The 25,573-nt window shown below is 39.4% G+C and overlaps 2 protein-coding genes across 3 annotated transcripts in view; both read left to right on the top strand.

Moving 5' to 3' along the window:
• The first annotated feature begins 2,377 nt into the window (after window positions 1-2,377).
• Window positions 2,378-14,070, top strand: UPP1 (uridine phosphorylase 1). 2 transcript variants are annotated; one of them, XM_056332345.1, is made up of 8 exons: window positions 2,378-2,515; window positions 4,849-4,913; window positions 7,727-7,844; window positions 8,354-8,533; window positions 9,540-9,654; window positions 10,110-10,319; window positions 11,807-11,953; window positions 13,431-14,070. In XM_056332345.1, the coding sequence occupies exons 2-8, from the start codon at window positions 4,861-4,863 to the stop codon at window positions 13,568-13,570; spliced, it is 963 nt and encodes a 320-aa protein (XP_056188320.1). In that variant the 5' UTR covers window positions 2,378-2,515; window positions 4,849-4,860; the 3' UTR covers window positions 13,571-14,070. The 2 variants fall into 2 exon arrangements, with proteins under 2 accessions (XP_056188320.1, XP_056188321.1); XM_056332346.1 differs by having other exon boundaries at window positions 2,379-2,515; window positions 8,354-8,512.
• A 7,596-nt stretch (window positions 14,071-21,666) lies between these two features.
• ABCA13 (ATP binding cassette subfamily A member 13) overlaps window positions 21,667-25,573 on the top strand; it is a 211,693-nt gene continuing 207,786 nt past the window's right edge. The window contains exon 1 of the mRNA XM_056331501.1: window positions 21,667-21,920. Within this exon, the coding sequence (XP_056187476.1) occupies window positions 21,831-21,920 (90 nt within the window). The 5' untranslated portion in view covers window positions 21,667-21,830. The remainder of the gene's footprint in view (window positions 21,921-25,573) is intronic.

The following is a 25,573-nucleotide window of genomic DNA, read 5'->3' as shown; positions in this document are numbered from 1 at the left end:
GGAGTTGCATTGTATGCAAGGGAGAGGTTTGATTGTACAGCCCTTACAGTTAGTGATGATGTGGTTGAGAGCCTTTGGATGAGGATTAGGGTGTGGAAAACAAAGATGTTGTAGTGGGTGTCTACAACTGATTGCCCAGCCAAGATGTAAGCACTGAGGAGTTACTCTATAGGCAATTAGGAGAAATTTCTGGATCAGTAGCGCTTGTCCTTATGGGAGATTTCAACTTGATAAACATCAACTGGGAATATCATACTGCTATGATGAGCAGGTCTTGGAAGTTCTTGAAGTTTGTGGAAGATAGCTTCTTGTCACAAATACTTGGTGAGCACACTAGGAAAGATGCTCTTATAGAGATGCTGTTTGTGAATAGAGAAGGACTTGTGGGAGATGTGATCATAAGTGGCTGTCTTGGCCACTGTGATTGTGAAATGGTTGAGTATAAAATTTTTAGTGTAATGAGAAAAAATAACAATGAGTTGCTACCCTGGACTTCAAAAGAGCAAACTTTAAGCCATTCAGGGACCTATCTAGCAGAGTACCCTGGGAATCTGCTTTTGAGGGCTTAGGAGTCCACAAGTGCTGACTAGTTTTTAAGAACCACCTTTCAGAAGCATGGGAGCAGGCAATTCCACTGTGTTTTAAGTGGGGCAGAAGACCAGCTTGGCTGAACAGGGAACTGCTTATGGAGTTCGAGAGAAAAATAAATCATATGATCTCTGGAACTGAGGTCAAGCTTCGCAGTAAGATTACACAGCTGTGGTTTGTATGTGCAAGGAGAAGACACGAAAGGGCAAAGCTCAATTAGAGTTGAAACTGGTCAGTGTTGTGTCACACAATAAGAAGGTCTTTTTTAAGTGTGTTAATAGCAAGAGGCGGTCTAAAGAAAACATTGGACTGATACTTGTTGAAGATGCACATCTGGCTAATGAGGAAGAAGAAAAATTGGAGGCATTCAGTGCTTTTTTTTGTCTCAGTCTTTAATAATACTGATAGACCTTGGGCTGCCCAGTCCCCTGAGTCAGAGGATTGTGAGTGTGGGAACAGTGACTTTCCATTTGTGGACGCTGAAATTGTAAGGGACCAGCTGTATCAGCTGAATGTTCACAAGTCCGTGAGTCTGATGAGATTAATCCCACAGTACTGAGGGAGCTAGTGGATGATATGGCAGGACCCCTCTCAATCATCTACCAAAGGTCTTGGGAGTTGGGGTGGGGGGTCCCTGATGACTGCAAGCTAGTCAATGGTATTCCAATCTACAAAAAGTGTGTGAGGGAACAACCAGGGAATGACAGACCTGTTAGTCTAACCTCAGTTCCTGGGAACTATTCAAAGCCATTTAAAGATTAATGCTACCATCAGGCACAGTCAACATGGGTTCACAAAGGGAAAGTCCTGTTTTACAGATTTGATAGCCTCCTATGACAAGGTCACCCACCTAGGGGATGAGGGGAAGGCCGTGGATGTAGTTTTTATGGAATTTAGTAGGGCTTTTGATACTGTCCCTCACAGCATCCTTCTGGAAAAGCTGTCCAGCTGTGGGATGAGCAGGTTCACGGTACGGTGGGTGAAGAGCTGTCTGAAGGGCAGAGCTCAAAGGGTTGTAGTGAATGGGAATGCATCTGACTGGTAACTGGTCACCAGTGGTGTTCCTCAGGGTTTGATTCTAGGGACAGTCCTGTTCAATAGGAGGAGGCTGAGGGGTGACCTGATGGCTTCTCTGCAGCTCCCTGAGGAGGGGAAGGGGAGAGGGAGGCGATGAGCTCTTCTCCCTGGGATCCAGCGGTAGGACACGTGGGAATGGTTCAAAGCTGTGCCAGGGGAGGTTCAGACTGGACATTAGGAAGCACTTCTTTGCCGGGAGAGTGTTCAAACACTGGAACAGGCTTCCTGGCGAGGTGGTCAGTGCCCCAAGCCTGTCAGTGTTTAAAAGGCATTTGGACAGTGCCCTTAACAACGTGCTTTAACTGGGTCACACTGAGCTGGTCAGGCAGTCGGACCAGGTGATCCCTGTAGGTCCCTTCCAACTGAAACAGTCTGTTCTGTGGTATGAGCAGAAGCCACCAGTGCTCTTTCCTCACCCCCTTCTTCTGCCGTACAAAAGTGCTCGTGAAAGACGTGCACTTAAAGACAGTCTGTACGAATATACATTTACAGATGTAGGTACCAATGCCGGCGCAACGCAGCCCGACTCCGCAGTCCCGCGGGTGCCAGCACGTACGTACAGGACGGCGCTGGGAGCTGGCAGCGCTGCGGGGGAGCGGCGGGGGCCGGCGCTGCCCGCACACGAGGCGCGCTGCTCTCGCCTCCCCACCGCCGGCGTCCGTGGGGCCGGTGCCACCGCCCCGAGCGGCCGCGCCGCCGGCGCGCAGGGAGTTAATGGCGCCCGGTGCTGCGGGCCCCGCCCGTGGCGGGGCGGTGCCCGCCCGTAGCCGGCAGGCGGCTGGGCCCCCGCAGCGCCCGGGTGCAGGAGCGGCGCGCCTCGGTTCGCAGCGGGCGGTTCCCGCCGCCGCAGGTGAGAGCCGGGCCCCGGCGGCTGCCGCTCGGGGGGCGCGGGGCGGGGTGGGGGGTGGGGCCCCCTGCAGCCCGCGGGCCTCCCTCGGCCGCCGCGGGGGGACAGCGGCGGGGACAGCGGGGGGACGGCGGCGGGGAGGTGCGGCGCCGCTGCTGCGGGAAGGGCCGCTGCGGCAGGGGTCTCGTCGGAGCGGGGTGCGGGCGTGCCGTGCCGTCGCTGCCGCGGGCAGGTGGGTGGGAGCTGCCTGCAGGTACCTCCGGCGGCGGAGCAAGAGGAAGGGATGTGCACGGTGAACGAGCTGTCGTTGTCTGTACCACCTCAAGAGGGAAGCCGCGGTGTAAATACCGATTCTGCGCTGATGCCGAACTAGAGCGTTTCCTTAAAGATACTATTAATTGGGTTTTCCGTTAAAAAAAGGAGAGGGAGGGGGAAATGAGAAATAATAATTGTCGCGGATTCTGCCCGGTTTTAAACATCGGCCCGGGGATTTGCACACTTGTTACGGCGGGCTGTGCCTGCTCTCGAGCTGAGCCCTTCTGGGAGCACATTTTTCTTGGACATCAGTTTTAAGTTTGGCTGAGGAACAGTGCTGAAGCCCTTGACGTGGCCATAAAAACTTCCTTCTCTTTAGGCAGTGTGAAATTTTTTGTGGCTTTATATTAACTGGCTGCCTGTTAGCTACCACCCGATTGCCAGAAGGGTCTGCTGTGGGAAAATGCTTCCGCGCGCTCCTGTTCCTGCCAAGGCAGCAGCTTGGGGGCTGTGGAGAGGGTATTCTGGACTTTCGACTCGACCAGGGAACTTTGTTCTCTGTTTTTTTGAAGTACATCATTACCTAGAGGAACACAGAACCAAGAACACTGTTAAAAATCACGTAGTTGCTTAAGACTCTGAACAGCAGCTGAATGAGTATCCTCAGTTTATTTGCAGCGATTTGTCATCTAGGTACATCAAAATCACTTTGTTGTTTGTTCTTCTTATCTTCTAATGCCTTGTTAATAGGACTCAGAGCACTGTAGTTTTCTTGCAACAAGTTACACATTTTTCTCATAATATACATGGTATAATAGCGTAGTAGTAACTTACTCTAGTCATACCACCATAAAGATGCGTAATTGATTCTAAAAGCAACTTTCATACTTTGACTCCTTGAGCACAGATTCTAGTATACATTTAGACATGTTATGTGTGAAGTTTAGGTGTATTCAATAAAAGTTAGTATTTTAAATGAAGAAAACTAATTGTCCTTATACATTTTAGTACACTTCCATTATTCAGTGGCTTTTAATAGGTGGACTTCAGGTTTATTTTGTTTCATTCTTCAGTTCTTTCAAAATTCACATATTACGTAGTTCTGTGGCAAGATTGATTTTTTTTTTTTAAAATTTATTTATTTATTTCCTTGTAGTGTAATCCTGGGGCTTTTAAGCATTCTAGTCCTGTCTCTATTACAATCTCTGTGCTGTCAGGACCTTTGCAAGGGAGGGTAAAGAAAAACTTTGTGATTCAGTACTTCCTGTAAAGACATTCCCAGGAATTAGCAACTTTGGCATGTAGCCTTAGTCACTTCTGAAAATAATAACAAATGAGTCAGTCTGTGATTAGAATTCTGTCATCCTATCAGCACCAAAGCCTCAGGGATACATTTGCCTATTTAAATGTAAAGGAGAATGCAGAAAGGTTTTTGGTATAGGTTATGGTAATGGATTAGGAAAAAAGATACTCAAGATGGATGATAAACTAGAGTGCTGCTGCTTTTTGGAGTCATATTTTGCTTTGGTCTTCCTCATCCTTAGGCTGGGACAGATAGAAAGTCTCTTCAGGTCAGTAAGCGGAGTTTAATGAAGAGGATATTATGAGTAAGATGCTTCCTGGAGTCAGGTTTCGGGCATCATGACAGTCAGAGATGAGCTTTGGAAACCTTCTGGAGCCAGTGGTGAAAGGGCTAAAGCTATTTCAGCAGTCACTGACACTATGGGAGGTATATAGAAGAAAGAGGATTAGTTAGTCAGCTATGAGAATTAACTCCCTCTGGCCTGTGAGCCAATTGTTGTTTATACCACACAACAGAAGTAGTGGGAGATAAGAGTTATGTTAGCCAGGGATTAGTTTAGGCTTAAGTGGTTTGAAAGTGGTGATGCTCAGCCATAAAAAATCTGAGATGCTAATTTGCTATAGTTATAAAAGCTGTAGTGTGGCTGGATTACTTTAGGAGTTTAATATTCATGATAGTATCATTTGTATAGAAGCTTTCTCCCACCGTTAATTATGCTAGCTTTACAGATGGGAGTATTCTGATGCACTTACATCTGATTTTTTTAACATAATTCTAGGTATAAGCACACATGGCTCCAGGTGTCTCAAATGAGAAGAAAACTGATGATGAACAGTCTTCAAAGTAAGATTCAGAAATTAGTTGCCTTGTCCAAGTTTATGTTTACCTTCCTTCCCAAACTCATTACACGCTCATTTAGTTTAAGATAAAGTTTAGGGTACAAATACTAATTATAACATCAGTTATCTAGTAGATGCTGTTTTGACAAATGGAGTCTTTATCTGCTTTAACTACACCTACACAGAGGGCTCTGCTGGCTAGCTGTTTTTCATTTTTTTCCAAGCATATGTGATGTCTTTATTTTTTAACCCAGTGAGCTGTTGAATTGTTGACTTTGGTTGCTGCATATGGCCAGACCTACCTGCTTCAAGAGTTTAAACAAATATTTCAATTTGTTTCTCTAATCCTTACTTTAAGCTTATTTTAGTAAAACCATACATGCATATTTAGTTCTCAGATACTCATGTTTTATTTAAACCCCCAGAAGTTGTAGGTGCTTTACAACAGTATGAGGGGGATAAATTGTCTGCTCCTCAGAGTTACAGGACAAAGATTTTTATCAGGCAAACTTTGCCTCTACTGTAAATCCATGGCATTGATCCTATGTACACATAGTAATACACGTACTGTTATTGCCCATTTTACCCCAAGGTCCAAGTCTGCAATTAGATCTGGATGGGCAGATAACCAGTATAAGTTAGTAAGAGCCCTTAGCTGCAGTGAGGCGGTGGGCTGAAGAGTGTTGCTGGTGGGGTATGAGATGAAGAAGGTGAAATACAGATGCTGCTGAGCAAGGAAGTTATTTAGGCCAGGCATGAGGACAGCGGTGTTGGAGCATACCACGTGAATTTCCCTGTACTTTTAATAGAGGCTTCGCCCTTTCCCATTTTGTTTCCTGGAGAGAAGCTTTGATTGCTGGTATTCTCATAAAGAAGGAAATATGTTTTGCTTGCCTGAGAAAAAATTGTAAAGTGATACCAAATCATGGGCTATTTGTATGTAAAAGCCATTCCAGTAAACATCAGCACAGCCAACTATGTGATCTGCATTAAAGAATGACCCATGAAATAAGGGTCAAGAGTCCCACAAAACTGAACAGGAATAATTCAGAGGAGACAGCCTGGGAATTCTGTTCACATGAACTGGCAAACTCCTGGGCTGTCTGCACTACTTCTTCATTTCTCACAGAGTCAAAGGTGTTGTTTGGAGGAAAGAGCAAAGGCAACTAAAGCCTTTGCTTCCACCTTAGGTGTGATTAGTATGAAGAGAGGCAAATGGGGCGTGTGGGAGATGGAAAGAAAGTACTATTGAAGGGGCAAATAAACCACCTGCCTTGTTGGGCTGCTTTTTCGCTTGCTGAAGGTGGTAGTCTGTGGTGGGCAGGGACAAATAGGGTGGATTGGGATGATACCTCTTTCTTCGGTTGTGCAGCTGCTGCTGGATAGTTAGTGACATTGGAGAGAGAATTTCAAGAACAAAAAATGATTGTACTGGAATATTGAGGTGGTAACAATTTTCTTTTGCTTTCTGAGGAACAGTTCAGTGACCTTAGTGTGGGCATCCAGGCCACTTTAGGCTTCTTAAGGTAACCAATACATCCTGCACAGGACTGACAGATAAGACATAGGATCTACAGAAAAGCATTGCCTTTCTGGACAGGCATTAGGAGACAGATAAGATAACCTAAAACATCTAAAATAGCACTAAACACCTCTGTTTAGGCTTCAGTTGTTCCTGTGAAGTCGTAATTTTTTGCATAAACTCCAGGCAAGCTCTTTTGTTTCTCCTCTGACAAAGCAGTTTGAATTTGCTGAGGCATGCTGTGGCTGCAGTGAGCCTTCATTAAGCTATTAAGTCATCTTCTTGTGTCTGGAAGGTATTTATTGCTTGATTTAGTCTCTCAAAAACTACTTTGAAGTATTGGCCGGTATTTTGCTTAAGCTTGCGATTACTGGCTAGTTTTTACTACCTGTTTCAATTTAACTTAAAACATCAAGGACACAAGGCAGACATTTTATGAATCATTCAGCTTGCTTGCTTAGTCCACTATCAGATTTTCCATGAAGGTGATCCCATGTGCTACGTATCCTTGCCTTGTTGTTTCCTGGTTCTTCAGAAAAGCCTTTTTTTGCCCTTTTTTTTTTTTTTTTAAACTATATCACTTTCCTGCAGGAAACAAGAGGAAGTGAACTATTACCTTTTCTTCTTTTCCTTTTTCTTGCATTTTTTTTTCTTTTTCTCTTTGCTTCAAATTCCCATTTGCCTCTTTCCTATCCTATTTCAGATCATCTGTACTTGTTACTAGTCCCATACTGTAGAGTTTTTTCCTTCTGACTGGGTGACACAGAGTTACAGTGATCCAAATAGCCAGAATTCCCCTTTGTGCCTGTCTTTAAAGCCCAAATCTTCCTACTCCTCTTAGGTGGCCAGGGGGGTCAGTCAAACTAGAGGTCAGGTTTGCTTTTCAGCTTAGTTACAGATTGTCTGTGTAGTAATGTGGCCTACTGAATATTCCCTGGTCCTACTCCTATTGTTCTGCTCACCATAAAGGCCCAGCCTGGTTCACAGCTTTAATACTCTTTAAGGTAAAGGTTGTGCTGTTGCAAATGCATCCTACCATCTGGGCTTTTCTTCAGCTATTTCATCCTGTGCCTTGAATGGAAGTTAAATATCATATGTGATTTTATTATAAGACATAAGATGGTCAAGAAATTTAGAATTTCCTTAACATAATGCATGAAGAACCGAAATAAGGTAGTGCAGTCATGCTTAGGTGTGGCATTTTCCAGCTTCTCCTGCTTGACTTTGCAAAATTAGCATGTTCAATGTAAGGGTTTGTATGTACTCTGTGTTTCACAATGCTGCTGTCCTGGTAGAGAGAATTTTATCCATCTCTGCAACCCTCATCTGGAGAAAATGAAAGAAGACTTCCTGTACCATTTTGCTCTTGGGACTGGTACCCATGATTTTCCGACATTGTTTGGAGATGTAAAGGTAAGATGATTCATTTCATTCAGCAAGACTAAGCTTTTCTGCAGAAGGTGGAAGTGTAGCTGTCTTCAAAATAAGACTAAATGTATCAGCATGCCACCAACTGAGGAATAAATGGAAAGGTGGTAAGATTTTGTGGGTTCTTGTCACTTTCAATATCAAGCAAATGGGGATAATTGTTTCTGACTGTTTCTTTCCATCCAGTAAAAAAGAAAACACTGAACTTTCTGTTCAGGTAGAACTCCTTTTTGGGTGGCCTTTAAGTCAGTATCTGTCTTTTACTAGTTAAAACAAGATGAAGGTGTTTGAGTGCTATATAGAAGGGTTGGTGTGGTTTTTTTTCCCCCATGATTTTTCTTCATGGCCTTTTAGAATGATTACGAGAAGAACTACATCTGGGAATAGCTTTGTGTTAACTGAAGGTGTTTGCATCCTCATGTTGATCCTTGCATGTTCTTTGATATGCTGCATCGTGCAATTGATTTTGTTTTGTTGAATACTGTCCACCCCAGTTTGTATGTGTTGGAGGAAGTCCTTCACGGATGAAAGCTTTTATCGCCTACATAGCTGAAGAGCTGGGGCTTGGGAGCCCTGATTGTGACTATCCTAACATCTGTGCAGGAACTGACCGTTACGCAATGTATAAAGTGGGACCCGTTTTGTCAGTCAGTGTAAGTGCCTCACTGAATCAGGTATGCGACACAGTTCAATTTTGCTGTTCAAAGTAGAAAATATGAATGCACATTTCTTTTAAACACTTAATAAACAGAGTCAGGTTATTAAGTTTGTGTCAGCCACGCTCAAAATAGTGCAGTCAGCTAAATAAGAATTCCTTTTTAGCCCTTTCTTGTAAGAGGTCAAATCTCCGAGGCCTTCATTCCTTTGTTACCTCCTTTTTCTTTAGCGTACCACTGAGATATTGCAGGAATTGCCTTATAATTTAACAGACTTACTGTTGAGTCCTCCCTGTTATGTTTCCTGAATAATGGGGGGGAAAAACGGTCATGTGATGCATGTGGGGTATTGGAAGATACTGCTCTATTGCATCCAGAGCTAAGTAAGTATCTGCAGTGGCATTATCAGATATGCTAACATAGCTTAAGAGTAGCATTCCATGGGACTTGTGTTGCTAACTCATGTGTGCATTTTATAACTTCATACCTTTAATTTGTAGATATGATTACATATTTCAGTTGCAGTTACATAACTGTAGTATCATTCTGTACCCTTTCTTTTGGGTTGTAGTTATTGCATTGTCATGCAAGTTAAGGTGGATTTATGTTTGCTGAACTTCGTGGTGATAAACCACAAAATCTGTGTTTTGAAAAAAAATTAGCTTAACTACTTACTAGCACTTCAGGTTGGTAAAAAAAAATCAGAGTGGGGTTTTTCTTGTTTTTAAGAAAAGTTCTATGATGAAGTGCATTTGTCAACTATTAGGAAAGGACACCACTTAAACTTTTAGGAATATAAATATTTTGTAATTCATGATTTTTAGAAATATTGTACTTCATCCATAGGGTACCAAAGCCAGTGGGAGTCTTTCTGTTTATCTGCAGTAGCCTTTCAGTAGGCCCATAGGTTAGGTAGGGTTTTTGTGGGAATGAGTTGGAAGGAGATACTGTCCAGCTCCTTCTTCCATATATGTTTTGCATTGTCTATGTGAATGTCGAATATGAATTTCTGCTTTCATTTCAGCACGGTATGGGCATTCCTTCTATTTCAATCATGTTGCACGAGCTGATCAAACTGTTGTATCATGCCAAGTGTTCCAACATAACCATTATTCGCATTGGCACATCTGGTGGAATAGGTATTTCCCCTCTTGATTTCTTTTTATCTTCAAACCAAAACATCTTTGTAGGAGAGTAAAGCATCTCTCTTCAAGTAAGTGATTGATGGTGAGAACAGTTTTGCACAGGAGATGAATAATTTTACTTCCATAATTTTAAAATAAAAGGCAGTATCTGTCCTTGGATAGAGAAAACACACTTAAGAGATCTGACAATGTGAGGACAAGGACATTCCTGTCCTGTACGAGGTATGAAAGAATATATAGTGAAAAAGGAAAAATTTCATTCTTTCAGATATTATTTATAATAATAAACTGAAGCAGCTAGTCATGCACAAAAAAATCCCCTTGGTGAATTCAGGGGCAAAAGTGCCACCTTTAAAAGAAGCAGAGTTCGGTCAAGATGTGTATTTTATGTGTATGGAAACAGAGCATTAACTACATTGTGAAGCTATATCTGTTTATTTTTACTGCAGGTCTGGAGCCAGGCTCAGTGGTTATAACTAGGCAGTCTGTAGATGCCACCTTCAAACCTCAGTTTGAACAGGTTGTTCTGGGAAAGACTGTAATTCGCAGTACAAACCTAGATGAACAGCTAGCTAAGGAACTGATGCAGTGCAGTAAAGAAATCAATCAGTTCAATACAGTCATTGGAAACACGATGTGCACTTTGGATTTCTATGAAGGTAAGGCTGGTGACTAACGTAAGTGTATTGGTAAGCAGAGATAGGTAAGTAAGTAATAAATAATATTTTAACATTAATGTTCCAGTTCACTGAACAGAATGCATTTCCTACTTTGAGTAGTCTTGTCAACTGTAATTAATCTATTTTTCATATATGTTAAATCAAGCATTGTGTTTAGTAGTTTACTGTATTAAACTTTTAATTTTGTGGAAGTTTTGTCTTCCCCCAGCTCTAGTAGATCCTCTGAACTACATCTAGTACATCTACTGTACACTTTTCATGCACTCACCAGTTAGGTACATTTGTCACAAAATTTCTGTGATTTTTTGAGGCATCCTAGAGGATTAAAGGAGTGTGAATTATCTGTGGCTGTTTCGGGGTTGGTTTTTTTTTTCACTGGTTAAGTATCTAAAGTAAATCTTTTCTAAAAGAAGTGTTGAGACTTGTTTCCAGTGCTCATTTTGAGCCAAGTGGTGGTGATCAGATGACTGAAGACAATATTCTGCTGAGTTGTGTAAATGCGGCTACATAGGAGGGGCAAAGCTCCAATGCTTACTTTGGGTAAACACATAGACATTCAGGTGATTTTTCATCTCCCATGTCTATTCACAAACATCTTTCAAATCTTGCAAGAACAGGATGTAAATGGCACCTGATGGCACCCATCTTTCTCTAGGTGTTCCTGAATAGGTGACAAAGGGTGCAATGCAGAGGGGAACACATGGTCTTTCATAATAGTGCTCAAACTTGGTCAGAAACTGTCAGTTTGTGTATCTCCTCAGACACCAATCACAGGTGCAAGCTACACTAAAAAACATCAGGAATGTTTTCAGCTTATACAGCAAAACCAGAACAGGCTCAAGGACATTAATTTAGGAGTATATCTGCTGAGAAGAAAAAGATAGAGTAAAACACTGTGTAATTTAACTTTACTGTACCTAACCTGCTGCCGTTTTATCTGTAGGTGTTATTCTTGAATAATTGGAATAAACTAATTTTTTCAAAAAAATACAATAGTATTAAGCTAACTGGCTAAGAGACTCTTCACCTCTTACCTTAGAGAGTCTGTAAGTAACAAAACATTCATCCTTTTAAGGTAGCATCAGGATAGCATTTTCAAACCTGGCAGTTTTTCTAGACAGCGATTAAACAGAAAAAATGCAGCATTTCCATACAGCTTAAAGTTTGCTGCTGATTTTGATACATGCCACGCATGTGGAAATCTACTATTTACATTTTCCCATTCATGAATTTGAGAATTTAAGCTGGAGAAGATCAATTACTGGATTCATATTACAAAAAATACAAATAATATGTAGAAGCTCTAGCAATAGACACTTTGTCCTATTTGTGTTGTTCATGACAATAAAGAGTAGTAGTAAAAAGCTGGATACTTATAGGGGAAACTGCAATAACTGGGTGTTTTAGAAACTGAATTTGTTCTGTGGCTTCATCACTCTGAAAATTTCTACAAAATGACTTTGTAGGACAGGGCAGGTTGGATGGTGCAATCTGCTTGTATAATGAAGAAGAGAAGCTGCAGTATTTAAAGGAAGCTTATGATTCTGGTGTCAGAAACATAGAGATGGAGTCTTCCGTATTTGCTGCAATGTGTAATCTCAGCGGTGTCAAAGGTAAACTAACTTAAAGTCACTTTATTCAAGCTATAGGAAGTTTTCTGCATTGCAGGGGGCCTGTGGTAAAAACTGACTGAGGTGCTAACATGCGTTCTGCCTATTAAGAAAACAGTTTTGGTTATAGTTTTGTTGCTATGAATGTTTGATTTGTGTCATATATATTCACAGTTTATGCAAACTTCCTCACATCGTTCTTACACAGTTTAGTTCTGTCATTTGCTGTTCCAGCCCATGCAAGCACATAAATAATTAAAATACCTAATTAACCTATAGCATTAATTTGCTTTCTTCAGTTAGTTTTAGAAGTTTACAGGAAGCAACTGGTTAATTTAAGCAATCAGATGATACTCATATATATAAAACTATAATAACTTTCTGTACTTTCATATTAAATTGAAAATATTATGTGTCGACTTAGGGCTTTAGTTCTTGAACAGTTATAGATTTTTAGTGGCCTCATGAATAAATAATTCCTAATCATATAGACGTTTTTAATATTTTTACATAAGCTAACTAATTTTCAGTAAAGATCAGAAAGAAAAAAAAAAAAGTTTACAAATAATATGATATGGTGTCTTTCTACTTACCTTGTTAACTATAGTCTCTCACTTCCCTTGGCAAGGAATTTACCAATTTAAAACACTGATGTTTCTCAAACTTCCTTAAATTTGAGGACGAAATGAAGGAAAATAAACAAGTCGTCCAACAGTTACATCAAACATCCTCAGTTCTTACTGACTTGAGGATGATTGATTAAATACCCAACCCATGCTGTCACTGAGCCATTAGGGTGCCTGGTCCTTTTGCTGCCTCTACTTTGTAGGTCTGTGATGTGTGTTACTGCTTGTGCTCTGCAGATTGTCACTAGCAGCAACCTCAGATACAGAAGAGTGGTGGTTGAGCTCAGATTGAGTGAAAGCCTCCTTTACATTACCTTTGGGGCTTTGATTACCAAAAGGTGGTAGATAAGCCTGAGATGATCTGTGAGATCCTCATGTACTTGCAGTGCTCCCATCCATGGAAGTTGAAGCGGCTCATCTGCTAGTTCCTGAAGGATGCTATGCACAGCACAGGGATTTGAGTTGGGGATAAGGTAGATAGCAGAGGGCTCTAGCTACATCTGCTAGAACAGCGTCTCTCATCACTTCCTAACAATCAAGTCCTGGGTGCTTGTGAAATACATTTCCTAACCAGAAAAACATAAGAATCATGATACAACAATAAGTATCTGCAGCTGCCTGAGAGCTTTTGCTTTATTAATGTAGTGATCAGTTGTCTGAAACTATTTTTAACTTTTTTGTGTATCATCCACAGCATGCTAGTCCCCTAACATCTTACAGTATTGTGCACCATTTTTGGGGTTTGTTTTCTCTCATATTTCTAATATTCTAGCTGTTCATTCAAATGTTTATACTTTTGGACTGTAGAAGTGCCAGAATGTCATTCCTAACTAATGCTGTCTTTTAATTTCTAGCTGCTGTAGTGTGTGTCACTCTTCTGAATCGGCTTGAAGGGGATCAGATTAGTAGCTCACATGATGTACTTCTGGAGTATCAGCAGAGACCGCAGAAATTAGTGGGATATTTCATTAAGAAAAGTCTTGGGAAAGTGTGAAATATTCATCTTTGTTTTATAGAAGTCCTTTGCGCAGCTGAAGTCCTGGTCACGACTTGTGTGTATTAAAGGTCTTTTGCCTCAGAATACCTTATGGCATTCCATGTGTCTATGGAAATTAATCATTTATGTCACTGCTTTGGGAACTGACTGTGCTGAATGGACTTCAGTTAAGTATTGCTTAGTCACTTGTTGCTGGATATGACTCACTTTTCTGTGACTTGGAAAGTGGATGTGTTGTGAAGGAAAAGCCTGTTATAATATATGAAAAAGCTTTATTTATCCTTGCTGTAAAACTAGGAAGAAAATCAAACTTTTATTGCCAAGTACTTGCAAGCCACCAATTTAATTTTAACTTAAGAATGCTAATCCCTTTCTTGTTGTTATAAAAATTATATAAATTATAAATGTATTTGTTGCTTCACTTGTAAAGAAAACTTAAAGTGAATGCAGTTTATTTTTTTTGCAGACTTTGACAAATAAACAATACTATTTTCATATATTAAAATTTCATGACATTACAAAATGTGGGACTGAATTTTCTAAGCATTAAGGACTTGACACTGAGCTGTTGAATGTCTATACTTCATAGATATTGATCCAAAAAGGTCATTCATATCCCATTTTAACTATATGATTGAATCAATACCCAGGAAACATTTATGCATTAAGTAATTTTGCACTGAAGAGCATTGGTCCTTCGCTGAGACAAGGCTCCTGCTTACTGAAGAGGAAGCACACACATTCAGGAGATGCACAGCATGTTCACAGGACTGCATTATGGTAGTTCATTTTTTTTCCTTTTACTTTGTTTCTTTTTAAATTCTTTTTCGCCTCCATGTCTTCAGGACATAACACTCACTGTTGCAATGGTTCCCGGTTCTTCTGAAGACCTGGAGAATGCCTATTGACTGTACATGCCATCAAAACAATTTCTGCAATTTTTCCAGTACCGTTGGCCTAGTAATGAATCGTACTCATTGCAGCTTTGCTGCTGTGGTTAGCATGTAAGTATGTGATCAGCTAAAGAAAAATGAATATTTTTTTTTTTTCCCTCCTGCAGTGGAGGAGTCGTCCTAGGAGGAGTTACAGGTCAAGAGAGTCTGAATAAAATCTCAGAACAGCTGTCACTGGTCCAGCTAAGGATTGTAGTCTGCAACACTGTTAACGAGCGTAGCGAGCTAGGTCTAAGAGGAAGTGATGTAGTAGTAGACACAATCACCAAGATGTGGCAGAAACTGGAAGCAAAGTAATGAAAACATCAATAAAGAAAGGGATGACTCCTGTGAACAGGAAACTGCCAATGAGGATTAGTAGTAAATTTGAAGAATTTTCAGCTGGAGAACAGGTAAAAATGTTAGATTTTTAAAAATTTACTTATTTAGTCTTCCTTTATTTTAAAAAACATTTTCTCATTTATGCTCAGGATATACAATGAATGTAAGTTTTCAGAGAAAGCACTTTTTTTTTTTTTTTTTTCTCTTAAGCTTAAGGGAAAGGAGTTGGATGGGAACGGCTCTACATGTGTTTGAACCCTTCCTCCCTTATTTAAAAAAGCAAAAGTCAGTGCTTAATTGTTCCTATTGCTTGCCTGGGCATTGCAGGAAGCCTGTGAGGTCCCTTGAGAAACATGCAACAAAGCACATCCTTGCTTTGCAGCCTCCTGTTCCCAGTAGCAAGGAGATAAAAAGATCACTTAAGAAGCAAAGTGCTGCACTCTGAGCTCAAGAAAAGCTTATACCAAACTGACCAGTATGGGTTTGGAGGAGACAGTGTGCTGTTGTAAAAGAAATACTTACTATGAATTAACTAAAGAGAAGAAAAATACCAAGAAAACAGAGAAACGCCTAATGTGGCTCTTTGAAGTTTTGAGGAAGCATATTACTGCAGTTGCCCTGGAGGTATGAATCTGGAATGATGTGATTTGTCTTTTTAAAGGAAGGACAGCAATAATTTGGAAACTGCTTAAAAAGAAAAAGTTCTTAAATCATTTAAGTGTGAGCTGTCAATTGAAACTACAAAGATTTTGTGTTTACAGTCATATAAAGTAGGCATATCTCTTTTGATAACTAATACAAAAATCTACGTGCTACATGCTGAAATATAATTAGCATTGTGGCCTAGCTAACTTGAAGCTAAAGGTCAAGCGTTCATGGAGTGATGCAACTATGCTATTAAATCAATACACAAGACCCTAGCAGAAACCCCTGGACAAATGTAGCCATTCACTTTTTGCCAATATGTTCTTTCTCCTTCCCACTGTTCCTTAGGACACTGTATTTTCTTTCTGCTAAAATATTTTGCTTTCTAACGGATGGAGTAAAGGGATGTATGACAAGGTAAAATTTGCATTCAAAGGGGACCAAGTATCCTGTTGTTTCTACTGGTCACCATCCTGTAATGCTGTATTCCTAATGCAAGAGGGTGCTCTATAGACATTTTATGTGCAACAAATACTTGGCTTCAGAGGAAACTTGCCGGAATGTTACCCTGATAAGAACTATTGTATTTTCCCTTGTGACTGCAACTGGGCAGAGAGATAAAGAAATGAGTCAGCTGTGTGCATCCGGGAGTGAAGTTACCTTCCTGTAGGTTTTACAAAGACATCCATAAATAATTATAAAATATTTAACAGGCTTTTATATGTGAATCAATTATTTAATGTTAGCCATTCACATTTGTTCTGTGGAACATGAATCAGGACTTGGACTGGTGATATTTTTAAAAGCATCTATGATATTACATATATGTTTGATATTACATAGTGCAGCGTCTCCTGGTAGATATACAAATCCTGCAAACCCTATACAGTTCAATTTCAAGTCAAAGGCCTGCTTTAGTTCTCTGTGCCACCCTGTACCTAGCAATAGACTATGGAATCAGTTTATTCCAGAGATCAGAAAAGGTAAAAGCAAAAGGAAAGGTAGAAGATATGAATAGTGTGGAAGTGTGAAGGGGGAAAATAGTGGTTTCTACAAATGGTTTGTTCTGTGATTCATGGTATTCTGGCCTGTTACTACCTTTTTATTAAATCATTGAGACCATGATGAACATATGCTAGAATGAATTTGTGTCACATTTGCAAGAGATTGAGAATGTGCAGTAACTTGATTAGCGACTTGGAGTGGATTTTTATTTTTGACATCTTGATAAATTTCAGAGAAGGATTTTCTTAAATGGAAGGTATGAGAAATCCCGAAAAGGAACATTTTGAAATGACCTATTGACAAAATGCTTAGAATATAAATATTTTTGTCTTTAAGAAACAGGCAAAATAATTCATTAATTTCAGTATTTCTTGAAGATATACACATGTAATATGCAATATCTCTTTTTTAACATTCTTCCTAAGTCCTTGCAAAGGCTTTTCAGTGCATTGTGTAACAGAACTGGATTTTCTTCTCAAGTCTGGTTCTCAGTACATTCCTAAATAGAGTTTTTATATAGTTGAATCAGAAATGTGTTTAATTTCCATTGATAAGGTAGGTGAAAGAAACTAAAGTGTGAATGTTTCTAGATTTGCCCATCAACAGGCAGTTATGTTCTGGATGCAGCACTCAGTAGTGCAAGCAGCAAACTGAGATTTGGGCACTGGATCTGCATGCAACAACTTGAATACAAAAAAGCACAGAAATGTGATTTGATGAGATTATTGCTGTTTGCTACAAGGTGATGAGGTTTGCTTTCCTTTAACGTTTGTCAGTTTTTAAGTTGGAGTGACCTAAATACATGCTTTCTCTTTCTAAAATAATTACCATTTAATATTATACTCCAGAGTATGAATTAGATTACAGTTAAAAAAATCTTCTGCCTGAAAGGCAGAGAAAGGAGGTCACTGAACAGAGCAACATTAAATCTGAAACTCTATGGTACAATAATAGAATAAAGAGTAATGCTGACAGGGACGATGCTTTTGCTCAGGCTGCAAACAAAATGCAGCAGTAGAAAAAGGTGGACAGAGCCGGTTTTACACGACACAGAAACCTGGTTCCAGATGCTTCTTGTTGGCACTGAGCTTGTAACTCTGAGAAAATTTTCAGTTTAGTATCAGTCTGTCATATTAAAAGAATAAAATTCCTAGAGCTGTCCAGAAGCTCAAACAAACCACTGGCCACCTTGTGAGATTGGGTCTGTTTGTTTGTTTAATGTGCTCCATTTTATTCAGCCCTATTATTTGACCTTGCCCACAACTATCTTTTTTATCATATCCTAACTTTGCACACAGGAAGTGTCTCTCAGGAAAGTTGTTACTAATTGATGTCATCTTGCATCTTTGCATACAAGTGCAAAGGCACTTTGTAAAACAGGTCTGTGCTATGTAAATATTTACAAGCACTACTTCTAAGAATGTTAAAAGGAAAGCCTTGTGATCACACAGTAAACCTTGTGAAAGGAATTGTGGGTGGTAATAGGAAAATATGCTAGTTTAGCAGATTCCCAGCCATATTCTCATATGATTTGACTGCATTCCTGTCTACCAAACAATATTTTTGGCTCCTGGGCTTTAACCTACTTAACATATGAAACTATGTTTCTTTGAATGTGCTTGTCAACCTACTTTTAATTAGTTTATATTAAAACTGTAGGCTAGACATGGCATGTTGATGGTATATTATAAAGCAGTCAAGTTTTAAAACCAGAGTTGGATGCTGACAGAAGATTCTCTGCCTTTTCTGCCCTAGTGATTTTGGATATCTTGCATATTATAGGAGTATTTTTTTAAGTTAAAACCAAGACAAAGCCTGCTAAAGCTAAGTAGAAGCAGAAAAGGGCAGGTCACTGTCTTGTCCTCACTTGGAGACCCAATTCTGGGTGTATTTTTTTTTCCATTCCAGAAGGAATGAGTGGAGCACATGATGAAATAGATGACCTTCTAATTTGCCCTGAAATATTCAAGATGTTGTTGACTACAGCTGCTCTGTTAAGGAGCCCTGAAAACATATAATTTATTTAGCCTAAAAGCAACTGTGCTGTGTTTGAACCTTTTAAAAAAAGTTGCTATTTAAGGCTGGTACTTGCACAGGATACTGCTTGACACTGTACTGATGAAAGCTAGATCACTCAAAAGAGCTTCCAGCATGGCAGCAATATAGCTGGCATGTCTTTCAATAAATATTCAGAACTGATTTGCTTTTTCTGTCTGTATGCTTAATTTTTAATATTGTCTCTTTTGTGCCAAGGGTTTGTTTTAGGGGGTTGTGGGTGGTGGTATGATTTCATATTTCTCTTATTTCTATAACATTACAGATAATACAATCAAGCTTATACATCCTGCTTCTTCTAAAGTCACTGTTATAAGCAATTTCCCAGAATACCACTGCAGGGATTGTGCTTGGTTGAATGTTTATAAGGTATCTTTTACTTTCATAAATTTTGTTCTAGAAAAAACAAGTCTACTACTGGAGAGCACCATACCAGGCAAGAATGAATTTCTTTAGAAAGGACAATGTATGAGAGCAAATAGTTAACAGAACTCACTGGGGAAAGGTGTTTGTCTATTGGGTATCTTGTATAGTAACATAAGGAGTCAGTAGTTCATTAGTGCTGAATACTAATTGCATACAAAATAGTTGTTTCCTGTGTCCATGAAAAGCTGTTTAGCATTAAAAAACTGAATGCAACATTTATGAGTATGTAATTATATAGAGCATAATAAATATGCACATTATACAGTTGGCTGAAGAGAAATATGTAGAATTACTTGTTCAAAATAATTTGGCAAATGGTTCATGTGAGCTGTTTTGGCTTACGTACTGACCGTCAGGAACTGTCTTCTGTATCAGATGCTTTGATAAATAACGGCTTACAATTACGCTGAATGATTAGTTTATAATTTCCTACAAATCACACGTTGTAGATCCTGCTCCACAGCTTTCTAAAATGGCTGTGTGAACTCATGCATATATTCACAATATTCAATTATTGACAAATATTTGTTTAAAAATGCAAATTGTGCACAGAATTTTCATCTTGGCTATCTTAGAATTTCACTTTTGGTCCTAGTAAACAAATTACTGTACGTACTCTGAAATAGCAGGGATTTTAGTATTGCTTGACTAAAGGCAGAAACGTCCCTTATGCAAATGCCAGCCAGCTGTGAAGTGGAGCTCCTTGGTGAGGTAAGTTCTTTGTTTTCAGTTCTTTGTCCAGCTACACTTAGCCACCATAGGGCATGCCAAGAGGAGAGCTGCATAGTGGGGGCATGATGGGAGAGAGTAGGCACCGGGGACATGTGGCTCTGCTCCACAGCACTGAAGGAAGAATAAAGATAGTGACATGCTTGATGACTGCTGAAGATGTGCACTTTGATGGCAGAGTGGAGTGGGAAATAGAGGTTAATGGAAGAACAGAAGATGTGCTCAATGGACCCACATTCATGCATAATTAATCCTGTCTTAGAGGTACAAACATGCTTAACATCATTCAGGTAAACACTGAACTACTTAGTTTTCTAGTATGTCCTGAGGACTTTCACATTTCCATTTAAAGCAAAATGATTACTTTGTAATTTTTCAGTCTCAGAGCAGAGAAACAGAAATCCTGCCATAAAGAGGAATAAAGGTGTTCAGCTAATCATATTCTACATCTGTGATTTCTGCTTTGCTGGGAGGAGATTTTTACCACTGTATAAAAAGTTATGAATTCATGACACCGATATAATCTGCTTTTTCTCTACTCTTTGAACCCATGGAAAATGTAAAAATTCAACCATTTCAAATACAAAGATTTTAACAGATTAATCAGTCAATTTAACATGGATTAACTAAGATTCCCAACATGCTTTGGAGGGCCAAAACTTGCTGCTAAGTGACTCAAATTCACAGCTTGGGAAAGGGAAGCTCAGGCACTGGACATAAGGCACCAGCTGAACCTCATCCCATGGAGACTGGCAGAGCTCAGTGGACTTACAGATGCGCAGTTGCTCATTGCAGAAGTATCAGATTTACTAATTTTTTAGATTGCTGCCTTAGCTCAAATCTAGTGGAAGTCAGATTCCTCACTGCTGACTTCTGTATCCAAAAAGTTTTTACATTGATGGGGATTTTTCACTTAATGTGGAAAAATAGCTGTGAATGTTAAAATCTATCTTCCATTCAATACTAATAAATTTTGCAGAAAGTGTAATGATGCAATTTACTCAGCAATAGTGAGACATGAATATTTTGCTCAGACATCACACTGTCCTAACGTGTGTCTGTGTGACTCGTGATTCAGATTATAGGTGGTTTGAATTGACTTCTATAATGGCTGTGTTATGTGTCTCCATTGACCATAAAGAGAGCTTTTGGGGATCAGATTCTACCTTAGGCAATTCATTCGTGTAGAACAAAATACACAGAAAGTTTGCTTCTCTGCTCACAGTGACATTCCCAGTTGGTAGGGCAGTCACTCTCACCCCCCAGGAAAACTGCACACAGCTGCACTGCCAGACACCTGCTGTGTCTCTGGGTGGCCCTGCTGCCACACATACTTGTAGGCTCCCCCCCGCCCCCACCCCCCCACCCCCGCTGCAGATCCCCACACACAGCTCCAGGAACTTTCCTCCTTCTTTGCTGAAGGAAATGCTGGAAGACTGATTTTCATCCTGGGCAGCATGTGGCAATCATTAACAGTTTTCTGACTCATCAGAATATTCCATCTTCATGTAAGTAATGTATACTGGAAAAGGAGAATGAAATGTCAAACACATCCTTTATAAGATAAAATTAAAACAGTCATATGATGATGCAATGGGACCACCAAGTGCCAAATGTGTACTTGTAAGGGTTCTAGATGTATACAGAAATTTATAAGGCTACGTGGTTAAGCAGCGCACTTATTTTCCTACTATGCTTTTTAAAAAAATTCTAAGTGTATACATGCATGACATTAACAATGCAGTGACAGAAAGTCACCAAACTGGAAAAAGACAAATGTGTGTTGCATATTCTTTTTTCCTGTTGTTTACATTCATTTTTACTCCAGAAAAATAGAAACAAGTGCAAAATATGTACTGTGGAGTAAAGCACCCTGAAGGCATTTATACAAACCCATCCCCTTACTGTCATTGCACTGAGAAGCAAGTGGAAAGATGAGATTCCTCAACGAATGCAAAACAAGAGGCAGAAACATAATCTCATCTTTTCTCAGCAAGCAGGAAAATCTCTTGCACCATTCTCTAGTGCTGGAATTAATCAGCTTCTGAATAATACTTTCAGACTGCTTAGGAAGATGATTATATGTTAGAAAGTCTCAGTTTAAGAAGCCACTCTGCAAGTGGATGAAGGAAAGAGAAGACGATATGGGGCATGCTGTACACCAGTTCAAGGCTCTGTTTTGGAAGAATTGGCTCTGCCGTGTGAGGCAACCGGTGAGTTTTTGGAAATCATAAAAAAAAAGCAGTTTTTTAAATCTTCTTTTAATATCTGTTGGAAAGATTGTACCTATTGGTTTCCCTTTTTTTTGCTGCAGATTGTTAAAGGTAGGCTGGCTGCAAGTGGTTCTTGTTTTGCCTTTGGTCACCTAATTGTTGAAAACACAAGTAGAGAACAACACTATATTTTAATTCTGAAATAGCCGAATACATCAATGCTCCCCAATTTGCAAATGAGATAGGAAATCTCATAAAAGTTTTGATGAACCACAGCTTATCTTTAAATTATCCATGGATGCTACCAGATGCTAGCAGTGGTGAGGATGAAAATAAATTTTCTTCACATTACAGGTACTCATTTGTAATGTAATAAAATTTGCAAAAATGTGATAAAAATCTAGATATGGGGGAATGCAAGGACTGTATGTTAAAATTGTATATACTTCTAAATTACTTTTCGTACCCACTTTACAAAGCCTAATGTAACCTTTCAAATTCCAATATGCAAAAGAACGTGGCAGCTACTTCAACAGCAGTCAAAATTAAAATAATACTTAAATGTGAGATGAGATGTCATTTGCTTTTGCTGTGATTGATGTGATAATTTAATATAGAAGGAAGTGAATTTTCTCAAGTGAGCTAAATTTTTTTGCGGGAAAAAAATGTCACTTCAATTAATAGTTTCTCATTGATTTCCCTTGTCTGTGATGATCTGGGGATTTGCAGTGAGGCTTCTTGGTTGCTTCAGATAGGATTGCCTCAATTAAACATACAGCTTTTCATTTCAGAAATATTTCACTTAAATAAAATTGTGATTTAGAGAGACAATTTCTTCTCCAAATGATTTCAAGTGATGTTTTTTAATATGAAAAGTATTTCTGGGAGGGATACTGTTGGTTATATTCTTATCCATTCCTAAACACTTCTCTATGCTGCCTGTCCCTTGTATGTCAGGGTGCATTAAGCAGCTTCTCAGTATCTCCTGTTCTCCTCCATACTGATCCATTTCTCTTCTTTCTCTGCCTAGCTTTCTCTCTCATATATTTAAGGATGAAATCTTCATTTATGTACGTTTTCATTTTGCCTTTGGTAGCTTTCCCAAAGAGAGAGCTCACCGAGATGCATACTTCCCCAAACTAGGAATTACAGTGAATGACCCAAAGGAAACTTAATTCTGCCTGTTCAGAACTAAAAGCTGCCCTGGGAAATTTTCAAAGCTTCCTTATATACTCATTGTGCAAACACTGAGCTGTGAAGGTGCTCCATATGCAGTTATGCAAGAAGAAATCCAGGTGGATTGTCCACCTACGCAAAAGACAGGTCAGACCCTTGTGAATCTGAACAGAAAAGCATGTCCTGAAAGATCTGATGTGCTTCAGCTCTGTATTATATTGTGTAGGTCTATCTATAGAAGGCAATTGTCTTCCCATGGTTATTTATCAGCAGTCAGGACTACAAGACAAGTGTGGTCTGTTGAACTAACGATGTGTCATGAACATCACATTGTATTAGTTAATATTACATGTGAAGGGAGCGAAGGGGCTATGAAAGACATTGTGTTCTGTAAAGAGTAGGTGTTTTGACTGAATTCAGACAGGCATCAGTGCCTCTTATTAACATGGTTCAAAGGCAGCAGAGAATAATATGTACATTTAGACATCAGTTGGAGTTTGAAATTGCAGTTGTGTAGAAGATACCTTCTCATTCCTGTTTTCAGAAGCTTTTGCTCCTGATCTACAGATTCTGGAAGCTCAGGAGATACATAAAAAACTTAAGTAGTAGAGTTGCCTGTTATCACTGCATTTTTTAAATATTGTTTATATAGTATTTATTACAGTCCAAATTTGCTACTAGGTAAAGAAAGAAATGTGATTCCCAAATTCTCTTGTTCTGATACCTTAATTTAGAGGAGAATTGGGATTATAATCATGTTGTGAAATGCTTTGAGTGTGTAGTTGCTAAAATGGCTATTAAAAGAAATATGAAACAAAGACTATCCTAAATCTATGCCTTTCTTTAAAAGCTGTTACTATTCATAATTTTCATCTTGGATTAATGTTAAGTTCAGAGAAAATGCTGCCATAATTATTTCTCTTCATCTGTCCCTACACTGTGTCATCTTTGCCCTGCTTCTGTCCTTTGCAGTTCACACTCCTTTCTTCCACACTTTAAAAGATATAAACATCCCTAAAAATTGCTCACTGCTGAGCACAATGTTTTGCACATGTATGTTTTCGCATCAGTGCAAAACAATAAAAATAAAATAACAGTGAACAGTTACAAAGTTGTCCGTTTTATCTGTCAGATCCTAAAGCTCTATTACCAAATTCACCATTCCTCCCAAGCGCAACTCACAAGAATGGCATGAGCTCTCAGATCCCAGTTCCGCTCAGTGCCTGGTCAAAGCAGCTGCACAGGGGCTGCCATCTTTCAAATGCCCTTTTTTTGGACCTTTTTCTGTTTGTGCCTTTCCTATTTGAACATGAATATGCCTTACAAAGCAATATTACTTCCCACCTTTACCAGGAATAACTTGCTCAGTGAGATCAAATTTTCTTGCTTAATGTCTGCAGCATGCTGATGGTTCATTGAGTCCTCCAACCTATTGTTGCCTCTGCAGCTGCCTTCTCACTTCTTGTACTTACCCCAGATTCCTCTTTTATCATGTGCTCTGCTAGAAGCCAGCTGAATGGGATTTGCTTCGTTCGTCTAAAAAAAAAAAAAAATCATTAGTTTATCAAAAGACAGGACTGCTAAGGGCTCTTTTGGGGGGTTGGTGAAAAAAACCCCAACTATTTCAGACTCCCTCATGTCCAAGCATCAGCTACGTGGTTGCTTCTGTTGCTATACAGGCAGTGGTTGTGATGGTAGTAAGGACAGCTGGAGCAGACTACAGCAATGTGGACAATGGGATTATTTCTTAATATTCCTAGGTTCTCTGCAATTGCTGTTATCAACATCCAGACTCATGGTACTTTAACAAAGAAAGGCATAAGCATGTTAGACTGAGAAGTCTACCTCTGATAAGCCATTAATGCATAATGAAGTTTTGGAGGTAAATGGAAAATGAAATTATTTGTGTTCTTAAAGTGTTGTAAACAACAGAAGTTACTCTAAGGGGTCTATTCTTGGCTCACTGGTATTCTTCAGCTGCAAATTTGATATCTTTATTAAACCTTGAATTTTGTATATTCACCAAAATCATTGCTATTTAACTTGTTCTATAAGTGCAATGAGGTTTCTCAGGTGAATGGTAACAGCCAAGGAGAATGCATCCCAGAATAAGAGTAACAATTGTTTACAGCTCTTATCGTTTCATTAGATGCCTTTCTACCCCAGTGCCAATGCTAATAGCATTGTGCAATGTTCATTTTGATTCCTAGGTTTATGAAAAAAAAAAAAAAGAATCTGCCCTTTTAAAAATAATGTATTTTTATATTTTAAGAATTTTTGGCTCATGTGTCCCAAATTTGGAATAGTAACCCTTCTCTGCATGCCAGAGTTTTGGATGTTCTGACTAAGCCAAATAATTTTGGAAGAGCTTAAACAAGAGGCGAGTTCTTACCTGTAACTGTTCTGTACCTGTCATACCCTACAGTGTTACAGCCTGTGTGACTTTTCTAGTCACAGAATATTCTCTTGTATTTCTA

Source organism: Falco biarmicus, chromosome 3 (assembly GCF_023638135.1).
Source record: "Falco biarmicus isolate bFalBia1 chromosome 3, bFalBia1.pri, whole genome shotgun sequence".
Classification (NCBI taxonomy): domain Eukaryota; kingdom Metazoa; phylum Chordata; class Aves; order Falconiformes; family Falconidae; genus Falco; species Falco biarmicus.
The sequence above is the reverse complement of the archived record's forward strand: the minus strand, read 5'-3'. Positions and strand labels throughout refer to the sequence as shown.